A 13,169-nucleotide genomic window follows, 5' to 3' on the forward strand; every position below is an offset into this window, starting at 1 on the left:
CATTTTGCTAACTTTTCACTTTTCCTAATATTTTTCACTTTGTCAACAATTTTTTCAGTACTTTATGATTTTCACATTTTTTCCAATGTTAGTGACCTTTGACATTTTTGGTCAAAATTTTCATGACGACAAATATTTTTCACATTCTGCCAATTTTTAAACTTTTCCCAATATTTTTCACTTTGTCTACAATTTTCGTCATACTGAATAGTTTTATTTTTTTTTTTCCAATTTGATGACATTTGAAATTTTTGTCAAAATTTTCATGGATATTTGTACTGTGACATTTTGCTAACTTTTCACTTTTCCTAAAGTTGACTCGCTGTGGCGACACCTGAAGGGAAAAGCCGAAAAAAGAAGAAGAAGAAGAAGAAGAAGAAGAAGAAGAAGAAGAAGAAGCTGGACTTTGACATTTTTGTCAATTTTTTTATGAATATGCCAATGTTGCCAATTTTTCACTTTTTCAAATTTTTTTCACTTTGTCAACAATTTTCATCATACTTTATAATTTTCACATTTTTTCCAATTGGCTGACTTTTGACATTTTTTGACAAAATTTTCATGAATATTTGTACTATGACATTTTGCTAACTTTTCACTTTTCCTAATATTTTTCACTTTGTCAACAATTTTTTCAGTACTTTATGATTTTCACATTTTTTCCAATGTTAGTGACCTTTGACATTTTTGGTCAAAATTTTCATGACGACAAATATTTTTCACATTCTGCCAATTTTTAAACTTTTCCCAATATTTTTCACTTTGTCTACAATTTTCGTCATACTGAATAGTTTTATTTTTTTTTTTCCAATTTGATGACATTTGAAATTTTTGTCAAAATTTTCATGGATATTTGTACTGTGACATTTTGCTAACTTTTCACTTTTCCTAAAGTTGACTCGCTGTGGCGACACCTGAAGGGAAAAGCCGAAAAAAGAAGAAGAAGAAGAAGAAGAAGAAGAAGAAGAAGAAGAAGAAGAAGCTGGACTTTGACATTTTTGTCAATTTTTTTATGAATATGCCAATGTTGCCAATTTTTCACTTTTTCAAATTTTTTTCACTTTGTCAACAATTTTCATCATACTTTATAATTTTCACATTTTTTCCAATTGGCTGACTTTTGACATTTTTTGACAAAATTTTCATGAATATTTGTACTATGACATTTTGCTAACTTTTCACTTTTCCTAATATTTTTCACTTTGTCAACAATTTTTTCAGTACTTTATGATTTTCACATTTTTTCCAATGTTAGTGACCTTTGACATTTTTGGTCAAAATTTTCATGACTACAAATATTTTTCACATTCTGCCAATTTTTAAACTTTTCCCAATATTTTTCACTTTGTCTACAATTTTCGTCATACTGAATAGTTTTAATTTTTTTTTTTTCCAATTTGATGACATTTGAAATTTTTGTCAAAATTTTCATGGATATTTGTACTGTGACATTTTGCTAACTTTTCACTTTTCCTAAAGTTGACTCCCTGTGGCGACACCTGAAGGGAAAAGCCGAAAAAAGAAGAAGAAGCAGAAGAAGCTGGACTTTGACATTTTTGTCAATTTTTTTATGAATATGCCAATGTTGCCAATTTTTCACTTTTTCAAATATTTTTCACTTTGTCAACAATTTTCATCATACTTTATAATTTTCACATTTTTTCCAATTGGCTGACTTTTGACATTTTTTGACAACATTTTCATGAATATTTGTACTATGACATTTTGCTAACTTTTCACTTTTCCTAATATTTTTCACTTTGTCAACAATTTTTTCAGTACTTTATGATTTTCACATTTTTTCCAATGTTAGTGACCTTTGACATTTTTGGTCAAAATTTTCATGACGACAAATATTTTTCACATTCTGCCAATTTTTAAACTTTTCCCAATATTTTTCACTTTGTCTACAACTTTCGTCATACTGAATAGTTTTATTTATTTTTTTTTTCCAATTTGATGACATTTGAAATTTTTGTCAAAATTTTCATGAATATTTGTACAGTGACATTTTGCTAACTTTTCACTTTTCCTAAAGTTGACTCGCTGTGGCGACACCTGAAGGGAAAAGCCGAAAAAAGAAGAAGAAGAAGAAGAAGAAGCTGGACTTTGACATTTTTGTCAATTTTTTTATGAATATGCCAATGTTGCCAATTTTTCACTTTTTCAAATATTTTTCACTTTGTCAACAATTTTCATCATACTTTATAATTTTCAATTTTTTTTTTCCAATTGGCTGACTTTTGAAATTTTTTGTCAAAATTTTCATGAATATTTGTACTATGACATTTTGCTACCTTTCGCCTTTCCTAATATTTTTCATTTGGTCAACAATTTTTTCAGTACTTTATGATTTTCACATTTTTTCCAATGTTAGTGACCTTTGACATTTTTGGTCAAAATTTTCATGACTACATATATTTTTCACATTCTTCCAATTTTTAAACTTTTCCCAATATTTTTCACTTTGTCTACAATTTTCGTCATACTGAATAGTTTTCAATGTTTTTTCCAATTTGATGACTTTTGACATTTTTGGTCAAAATTTTCATGAATATTTGCACTGTGACATTTTGCTAACTTTTCACTTTTCCTAAAGTTGACTCGCTGTGGCGACACCTGAAGGGAAAAGCCGAAAGAAGAAGAAGAAGAATGTGCAAATGTCGCACTTACTCTCACAGACCGGCCGTGGATCCGGGTAGTTCCAGGTGCTGTTGGCCTGACACTGAATGACCCTTTGACCTTTGTAATAATATCCCGGGTCACATAACAGCATCATGATGGCATCATATTGGTTCTGGGTGCCGTAGATTAACCTCCATCTCCCGTGTTCCACAGCAGAGTGGCTGATGTCAGGGCACGACACCGCTGAGAGACAGAGGTGGAAAATCAGTGTCAAAGAAAGTTAATTATACATCTTTTACTCAAAGCTATGATTCCATGTCGTCAGGGTAACAGGAAAGTCATATATAGTCGATCATGTTGTTTCACTTTTGTAAGTGGAATTGTTTTCGCTATGCGAATCGAACCTTTTATAGAAAGCAAATGAATTCGAACCGGCGACTGGAGGGGTATTTAGATACAATTTCAGGCGCTCCACATTTGAGTAAAAGCAGAAATACTCACGGACGCATCTCGGAGGCGCTTCAATGGCGCTCCACCTTCCAGATTCCTGACACATCACTGAAATAGTGACAGGCCCGGCGAGTCGAAAGCCAGGATTACATTGGTATGTTGCCCTGGCACCCAGAGAGAAGTCCTGACCCACAATACTACCATTGACGGGGGGAACCGGCATTCCACAGGACATGACTAAAATGAGAAGAGGGATGTAAAGAAAGGATACAATTGAATGAAATTAAAAGAAAAGTTTAAGTGCAGGAAGCAACACGTTCTGTAATGACTCTCTTTGTATGCAGCAGAATGGCTTGCGCGCTGGAAGTGTCGGCATCGATGCCGGGTAAAATTAGCACGGCTCGCCATCTGCTCAATAGTGAATAGAGAAATCTAGAGAGAGCGCATGAAATTCATATGCAGATTACACCTGGTGCAGAAATGACCAGACACTGGATGGCGTCCCTTCTGCTCTCCTCATTTGAATGCTGGAAAATAAACTCCGATAGAAAACACTTTGGATTTCACACAGTTATGATAACCGAAATTCAGATTTATGATTTACTTCCTCCTGAGGACAAAGCGTGCTGAGCAGGTCCATCAGATTGATCTGGAAACAACTACAGCTGTCTGCTTATCACATGATGCAGGTAAAAAAAAAAAAAAAAAAAAAAAAAAATTATTAAAACCCGGAGATGAATTCTGCACGTAATCCAAAACAATTTTACATCCATATTTGACCAATTGGAGAAGATGTTGCCCATTTTATTTCCCCAAGATTTCACCTCACCTGAGTTTAAAGCATCATGAATAAAATGTAGCAGTCCTGTCCTGCAAGGCTGGTAAAGATTCACATCTTATACGCCCCAACAAATCACCCAAATCACCCACCTACCTTGACACAGAGGAACAGGTGCGTTCCACTGGTGGATCCCCTGTGCGGTCCGCGTGCACGTGGCGCTGCTCTGGCCGACGAGTCGGAAACCTTGATCGCAGCTGAACCGAAGGGTGCTTCCTAACTTGGTGCCTGTCAGACTGTGCACTGTGCCGTTCACAGGGTTGTTTGGTGGGCTGCAGTAAGCCGCTGTATGGAAAATAATGCATACAAATATGTAAATATAAACAATAAAAGCATAATTGAGATTTATGAACGATTGAACGTAACAAGCATAACATCGTAAAAACAACGCGAGATGATAAGTTGTTAACTAGAAGATCGATTAAGGCCTAGATTTCTACATTATCTTTCCTGTATGTTATGTTATAATACATAGTGGAAAAAATACAAGCAAGAAAATTTAGAGAAAAGAAAATAGATTGGATAAAACCAATGGTTTGCAGAGCAGGACAGTGTCAGGGCTTTCAGAGGGGAATCAAAAATGGTTACACAATAGCATCGCAGGATATTTTTTTTGTGTTTGTCGCTAAATTGGCGGCTGCAATTATCGTTGATTATCCGGAAGGAGTTTTGCAACAGGTCCGTAGTCTGCAGAGAAAAGAGTCGTCTCTGGCTTGAACTGCAGTTTTTTTTTGTTTTTTTTCTTCCCCCCACAACTTACAATAGGACAGGCTCAAAACACATGACTAGAGAATAGGAGGGGTTGTTAGGGAAGCATTAGAAATAGATGAAGATAGTAATAGTTTTGATGATACTGCAAACAGATGTGTGATTTGGATGACTTTCTTTTGGATTTATTATTTTTAGAATAAATAAACCTGACAAGGATGGGAGAGCACTGTGGACTAAAGAAGCCATCACTGCTAATCATAGCAGGCAAATGAGTTTGCGTTATTACGTGGCACTGAATTAACTCCTTTCATTGTTTTGGTTGAATTCCAAATGACTAAACACTCTCAAAAAAAGCCATTTTATTTACGTTATCTCACCTAAACCCTGGGATTCAAACCTTCACGTGGATGCTATGATTTACTTGATTACGCCAACTGAATTTTGACAGTTTGTATTGATTTATTAAATCATGTAAATAATTCCTGTACATACTCTCAGTGCAAAATGTAATTTTGCCCGCACAATGACAATTAGAAATCTTGAATCGAAACACAATCCCGGAACCGTCGCATGTCCCTTTGCACAAACTCTTCTCGTCGTCCGATTAGAGTGTCGGTTCCTCACGAGATGAACCTTCGGATCGAACTCTTCTCGCTTTGGAGTTTCTCGCTTCTTTCCCCCTCGCCTGCTACAGGATTTAGATTATCGGACCCCAATCAGCTCTGCTTCGCCGAGGAATCAGGACGGCACAGGCAGGTGACCGGTTTTGAGGAGAAAGCGATCAAGAGAGGAGGAACGAGGGATCGAGACAAACGGAGGAGTATGTTGCATAAAGAGATTGCGGCGTGGATAGTAACAGGCGCATTGCGCGTTGATAAGACAACGAGTGGTGGGAGGAGAATAAGAAAAAAACTGCGATGGGGAGGTGCTCACGGAAATGTTTGCTGATTGAAGTCCAAACCCATGGAGGAAAGAAACGGATGGAAGAATAAAGCAGTGAACACCAAATCTGCCGGCGCCATCTGTTTCAGTCCCTCTACCAAGATACAGTAGAACTCCATATTGCCCATCGCACATTGTGAGATCTCAGCCTTCAAGTTGTCATCTGTCCTTCGACCGGGTTTGGTAAAGTCAGCCGTTGGTAAAATTAGAGGAGAAAGACGAGTCCACCGAGGAAAGAGGCAGGCTATTAGTCAATCTGTCTGAATAGCGTTGGTACAAAACAGAGGGAGCCTTCTAAATATTTACACGGTCGTAATTCACGGATAGTTATGCAGGTGTCCTACAACAACAGATCCGCCGTGGGAGCGGGACAAAACTGACAAAGAATCCCTAAACCGGTATTTGAGAATTCCCCCAGTCCGTGCTGCAGCTGTCTACCTCCCCGTCAGCCTGTCAAGGACGCCGGTCCTATTGCTGGCAGAACTTCTGCGGTCACAAGCCAAAGCATAGGTACGGTCGACTCTTTCAAAATGATAATTGACTCTGACGGGATCAAAATCGACAATTTCTACATGGAGTCCATTTCAAGATTGATTCACTCCCGTCCAGACCAGATCGCCGGCTCGGTTTAAAAACGCCCGACCGACTCGTCTCCATGGGCGATCCTCACCTGAGTAGCGTATGCGGAAGCCTTTGTGGCTGGTCGTGTGATCGAAGGACCAATGCAGGTAGACTTTGTTACTTGAGCTGGTGATGGTGAGAGGGTTGGAGTAGTTACCGCTGAGGGTGATCAGAAGAGGACTCTGTCTCGACGGGCCTGGAGAGGGAGATAATAGAAACATAACTTTCTTTCTCTCCATGTTGCATTGGTGAAAATTTTCTAAAACTCAGGGAGAATTTCTGACCAGGACGACAATCACACCTCACTTTGTGTAAAATACCAAGACTCACCATCGAAGATCTCGAGTTCATCGAATTGACGACTCGTCTGGAAATGTTCTATGGTGAAGGTGATATTGTAGCCGGGTTCTACTTTGACTACCCAGGAGCAGGATTCAAAATGAGGGAAACCGGTGCCTGGGGACTGGCTCATGATTACACCAGTAGAAGCAGTCAGTATTTCATTCATGGGACACGTCACTGCAGAGGAACAGAAGAAAAGCAAAACACATTGTGAGAATTCAAAGGTTCAAATTATGTCCGTTCTCTTTGCTCAATTTAATGCAGTCTGAAACTCGCCCTGGAATCATAAGATCTTCGTTCTTATCGGAGTGAATCCGATGTGACCGAAAGGATGACCGGGCTGAATTTATTCCCGGCGTGACGCTCACGCTAGCTCATGCTATGCTAAGTGTGCCGAGGAAGCACGCGATGTAGTCCAACATCAGCCGCTGCGTGATCGTCTTCCCACGGTGATGCGACAAACTCAGCGGCGAGCACGACCGCCCGAACCCCTCTGCCGACGCCTGTCTTGCCGGCCCGATCCATCCCCTCGCCCCATCCCTGTGGGTTGTTGCCATGGCAACCTTTGACATTATATCATGGTTTCACTCTCTATTATCAGATATTTCAAAACTCCCTAGTCTGTCATGTTCTTTTGAGACGCTGAAAAGCCAACCTCCAAAGCTGCCAAAGCTGTCTACATACACAGCAAAACCCCTGGAACAAACAGTAGCATGAAAGAATGCCAATGACTGCAATGATGACACAATGGAGCCACAGGATGGACTTTTTCTTCCTATTGTTTTTGCCTCTCACATTGGGAGTTAGAATTGCAAAAATGTAAACAATGAGAGTATTTTTACAGCCCCCCAAAAAATGTGACAATCGTTGGGTCACACACACATCTGAAAATGTATAGAAGTAACACAGAAACCAGATCAGGCTCTTTTGTAAAATGATTTGGATTGTAATCCATGTTTTCTGTATCACAAAGTACTAAAGTACAAATATAGGAAACACATTCAGAATAGCATATTCCTGCTTTCATCGAAGCTGCTGGCATTGTTGCCCAACAGCCCCGATATCCCCCCCCGGTCATCAAATGATAACTGCCAGAAAATGTTCCTATTCATGTAAAATGCCCAAGATTGCGTGCTGCACTCGGAGTAACAAGGACTATTCTCTGGAAAGCTGGTGAAGCATGTTTGCAAAACCAGGTGCAGGTTTGAATATCTGGAAATGACACTCAATGTGATTTTTCCAGTGCGGGTCATTGTGTAACTTTAATACTTTGCAGATCAGCCCGAGTACACTGTGTGCACAATTACTGGGCAAGTGATGGTTTGACCATATTTTATCCAATTTCCAACTCCGAGATGAATAAACTTGAATGCTTATTGGATTTAATGCACATCAGGTGATGTGTATTTGTGTAATGAGGGACCAAAGGAGATCAACACCCTGTATCAAAGTGTGCATAATCATTATACAGATTCTTTTCCTCGGGAAAAATGGGCCAAAAAGAGTTTTAACTGACTCTGAAAAGTCAAAAATTGTCTTTCAGAGGGATGTAGCACTTTTGAAATATCTACAATATTTGGGGCGTGTTCACAGAACCATCAAATGTTTAGTTGCAAATAGTCAACAGGGTGGCAAGAAACATAAAATAGAAGAAAAGATGCAAATTAACTGCCAAAGATTTGAGAAGAATCAAACATGAAGCTACCAGGAAGCCATTATCCTCCATTATTCCATAACTGCAACTTACCTGAAGTGTCAAGAAGCAGGAGGTGTTCGGTTTCAGAGACATGGCCCAGGTGAGAAAGGATGAAACCATACCACCTCTGAACCAGACAAGTTGAAATGTCAAGACGGGGCCGAGAAATATCTGAAAACAGATTTTTCAAAGGCTTTGTGGGCTGACGCCGCGAGAGCGGCTCTAGACGGAGCAGAAGGACGGAGCCGTGGTTGCATCGGTAACGGACTCAGAGCTTCACTTCGACTCGGACGCCAGCAAGGTGAAGGTGGGAGATACTGCTATGGGCAGGCGTTATTAAAGATGAGCTCGTCGGACCTTTTGCGGATTGAAAATGGACTTAAAATCAACTCAGACCTCTTGACATTTTTACCATTTTAAGATGACACTGTCTTCATGCAGCAGTGCAGGGAAAAGTCTGCATCTTTTAAGAACGCTGACTTTTTATGCAAGACAGCGCTCCATCTAAGTATTCCACTGCGTGGCTGCTGGTAAAGGCCTTGCAGATGAAAAACTGACATGGCCCCCTCCTTCACCTGACTTAAACCCTTTTGCGAACTTTTGGTCCCTTCTTAAGCAGGAAATTTACAGTGGAGGTAAACAGTGCACGTTTCTGAACAGCGTCCGGGAGGCTGTGGTCGCAGCTGCACAAAAAGATTGATTCTGACCAGATCGAGGAACCGACTCAGTGAACGGAAAGCTTGTGTCATCGAAAAGTGTGGCTATATTGGTCAATGAGGTTTTTTATTTTTTTTTTATTCCAGCAATGTTTGTAAATTGAGTTTATTATTCTCACTTGGTGAAAACAGGTGAAAATAAACAAGTGAGATGTGAAAATCTTGTTTTTTCAATTAGCTGTATCATAATTCTGCACACGAGTAGTTGCCTGATAATAGTGCACATATACTGTACATATTTAAACGTTCAGGTTTGAGGCTTTAACAGTCTGGATCGACCGAGGGCCCTGTAGTTGTACAATAGCAAAACTAATCCCCAAATACAACTAGCCTGGTAATTGTGCATGCAGTGTATATGTCTCGGCCTTTTGAAATCCTGTCTCTATGCTAATTCCATAAAGCTGTAGAAGGAAAAACCACTACAAAACAGGCTTTACAGATGTTTGCATGCCACTGTTGTTTTACCTTGCTTTCTGTTTCAACTAAGACCTGATACCGGAGAAAATCTCCATCGAAATAAAGCCGATCCCTGCGGTTCGCCCTGGACCGATGGCTTGTAGATAAAGATATATAGCCATCACACGTCTGGGCAATTCAGGGTCTCAGAGGAACCGACTGCATGTTTCTGGACTGTGGGAGGAAAGTGGGGAACCCAGAGGACACCCATGTAGACAAAGGGAGGACACGGAAATGCTTCTGCAGGGATCGAACCAGGGACGTTCTTGCGGTGAGGCAAAGTCCATTATTTTAAGTCGAGGTTAAGCTGCTCTGTTCCATAATATTTGCTACAGGGAAATTACTGTACACACAGAAGCATTCATACAAATCTGTAATCTCATCAGTTAGAAAGGGATAAAAATGCTATAGGGGGTTGTTGCAGTGTGTTTATTTATGTTTATTGTTTTCATTTCCTAATAGGTATGCATTAACAATGGATGCATATTTTCAAATAAGTCAACTCACAAACTCTTTTTTTTTTTTTTTTTTAACTGAGCTTGGAAATATATCACATGGACAGGAACGACATTTTTCAACGTACCTAAATTCGCACAACCATCGTCCAGTGCTGGCTGTAGGTGTGTGTCGCTGCGCACGCGTGTGTTTGAGCAGGTTTTTAAATGCATATTGAAAACAAAGACCAGGACAAGATAAATCCTGAGTGCTTAGGTTGGCCAGTTGGCCACCGGGTTTGCAATAAACCTTGAAACCCTACACAAGCGTTCTCATCCTAAATTTTAAAGGACATTTACAAGTCTGTGAAATCATTTATCACCACATGCACCTCAATGAAAGTGAGTCAAAAGGCTTAAATCTGCCACTGATGGTAAAACTGATTGCGGGTGGATGTAGCATATAAAAGTGAAGTTCATTAAATGATCAATTCCCTGAAGATGAGACGCGTGTTGTCAGTGACCTTTCAGAAAGCCTTCAAAACCGCCTTTAGCCTGTCTTGGATTTGACGGAGAAAGACGGGCAGAGCCTCTTATCTATAGGCGGTAACTTATTAGACTGATCCACTTTGAAATGAAGCATCACTCTGTTTGGCTCGGCTGTAGACAAATGCGTGCTCGGTGACAAATCTGACAGCTGAAATGAACAAAAAAACAAAAAATGCAGCCTCAACACACAAGGCAAGATCAATGCTGATAGGACTCAAAGTGGAATTTCACTTTAATGAGACAAGGAATGTCGTAAGTGGGAGTGGCGGGTTGTGAGACAACTCTACCTTTTGGCGAAGATCGTGAGGAACGGCTTCTCAATCCGAACGAAACGGAATTAGAGTGTTTGGAGACAAGCACAGATTTTAATCCACGAGGTGTTAGACAATAAAATGTGTTTATCACCTAATGTAGGTTGTCAAGCGTATTTTGGATTTTAATTAGGCCGTACAAGAGATCTTGTGATGCATCGTCTGCAATTTCACCTGCCCTGTGGGTGAATAAATAAGACAAAAATGGGAAATATATAATTGAATCCGATTTGTGTAAATGAGAAAATGTCTATTTTCATGAGCTTTACAGAAAAGATCGTACAGTGGGGTGAGGATTACAGATGAAAATTCAAACTCATTACTGGGAAATCATATCTAAGTCGAATTCTTGTTAAAATCTTTTTGCGGCAGGCGGACTAGACGTTCTTCCAAAGAGGAAACTTCAGGAGCCACGAAAACATCTCAAAGTTACCATGACCTGGAAGCTCCTGAACCTCCAAAGACGAATCCAGGACCAGCGTTTGGCTCAGATGGTTTAAATGACAGCTGAGCTTTTGTGGAAATCATAGTAATTAGTAATATCATAAAGAAACTTAACAAACGACCATCCAGATCCATTAGGTTACAAAATAAGTAATTTATAAATAAGAAAAGGGAGAAAAAAAAGGGGAGTCTTGTCCAGATAAACAACATATGCTCATTTTTTTTTTTTTTTCTCCTTGAGGAAGACATGTTTGATTGTTTGCTTAGATTATTTATTACATGTTCAAACAAGATTATTTCCCAGCAGAGTCTGAGCAGGACACCAATGTTGCTGAGATATTAATAAAAAGCTCAAAAGTATTCTGCTTTTTTTTTCCTAACTTTGGTTGTGAATTCCCAACACATTTTCTCGGAAGAAAACAGAGCCTGCAACCCAGACTACTGGCTAGAAGCTATATCGTAACCATGAATAAATAAATACATACAGCGGCAAAGCATACTATTGCATAAAATACTCCAAAGTACAGAATCAATATCAAATGATAATTCATTTCCCTTTAAAAAAAATCTTATTTGTAAAACGAGGCCAGGGCGTCAGAGGGAAATCACTCAAACATGATTTCATTATTATTATTATTATTATTATTATGAGTCATGTATTCACTCTGTGATGCTGAAGATTGATATAATACAGAAGGGTTGCAGCCATCATTTTGTTTCTTCTTGTTGGTCTTTAGGTTGTTACATCAGGTGATGAATATCAATGAACATAAGTTTCATCTTGAATACTGATGCCAGTTACCATTATTACTTTATTGGTTTCCAATCTGTCGCTGTTAAACAACCCAAATGGAACACCTTTCAAAATCAATACATCCATGCATCGAGAGTTTTAGACACGTTCATATTTCATGAATAAAAAAAAAAAAAATCAGCATATATTCAGTTTGTCTCACTATTGACAATGATAATAATGATAATAATGATAACAATACAATTTATATGCGCTTGTTTCTTTACGGCCCTGCCATAGCGTGCATCATTGTACACTGCAACTGCACACGTGCGGAATGGCACTGGACTCATGTATGATGCAAACCACCTCTTCTGCAGCTGCACTCTAGAGTAAAGCTGATGTTGGTATTTAATTAGCATAAGCTGAACGATAAGGAGTTGATTGAAGGGGATCGGCTACTACATTAGCATTAGCATGGATCAGGACCTAGCAAGACATCAGGGATGAAAATGAAGATGTGAGAAAAGGGACAGCAGAAGTCCATTCCCTAGAAGTAAAAGGAAAGGCAAGAAATATATATATATATATATTGTGAAGAAAAAGCAGCCAGAGAGACAAGGGAGATGAAAGGAGTGTGTGGGTTGGGGAAAGCTTGCAAGCAGGGAAACTAATGTGACGGGTGATTATGCAGGTTTTAGTCAGAAATATGTCTAGGGGATAAACATGGGGATTGTGAATCATCAGAGCTCATTCGGTTTCATTAATGAATTTACACATGGAACACTTTGTGCTGATGCATTTCTATGCACACACGCGTACATATATGTGTGCGTGAACTAGGTTCAGTGCATGTCTATGGGTTCAAAGCAACCGGTTTAATCAAATGCGGGGTAAAGTGAATAACATAAACTGACTTTGTGTCTGATTTAACATGTGCTCTGGATAAGCTTTGACGATGTTATTTTAACGGGTAAAGAAAAGGAAAAACACAGACCGTTCGACAACATTTTGTTTGTGAGTGTATCACATTCCGACCGGCCCCGGAAAATAAAGAGGAATAGTTTCTAAACGGGGACGGAAAGGGTAGATATGTTACATAAGCCCAGAAGTCTGCTGCCAAGGAGTCAGAGGATGAAAATGGCAAGTTTGGGAGGAGGGAGGGTTGATGAAGGGAATGCAGAGGATGAGAGAAGATATGGGCGCTTAGGGGCAAAAAGCACTGCAGAGCAAGCTGAGGGCCTGGTGCTCTTCTCCAGAGGACCACCACAGTCACAACATCTGCTGCTTAGTAACCCACT

General features: G+C 39.4%; 1 protein-coding gene across 1 annotated transcript in view; it reads right to left on the reverse strand.

Moving 5' to 3' along the window:
• The window catches only part of csmd2 (CUB and Sushi multiple domains 2), a 232,636-nt gene that overhangs the window by 33,479 nt on the left and 185,988 nt on the right, over window positions 1-13,169 (reverse strand). The window contains exons 48-52 of the mRNA XM_086171636.1: window positions 6,518-6,706; window positions 6,237-6,383; window positions 4,010-4,198; window positions 3,127-3,312; window positions 2,674-2,868 (exon numbers count right to left, since the gene is read on the reverse strand). Of these exons, the coding sequence (XP_086027762.1) occupies window positions 2,674-2,868; window positions 3,127-3,312; window positions 4,010-4,198; window positions 6,237-6,383; window positions 6,518-6,706 (906 nt within the window). The remainder of the gene's footprint in view (window positions 1-2,673; window positions 2,869-3,126; window positions 3,313-4,009; window positions 4,199-6,236; window positions 6,384-6,517; window positions 6,707-13,169) is intronic.

This window comes from Fistularia commersonii, chromosome 24 (assembly GCF_037954325.1).
Source record: "Fistularia commersonii isolate RoL2024-O1a breed Wild chromosome 24, RoL_Fcom_v1.0, whole genome shotgun sequence".
NCBI lineage: Eukaryota > Metazoa > Chordata > Actinopteri > Syngnathiformes > Fistulariidae > Fistularia > Fistularia commersonii.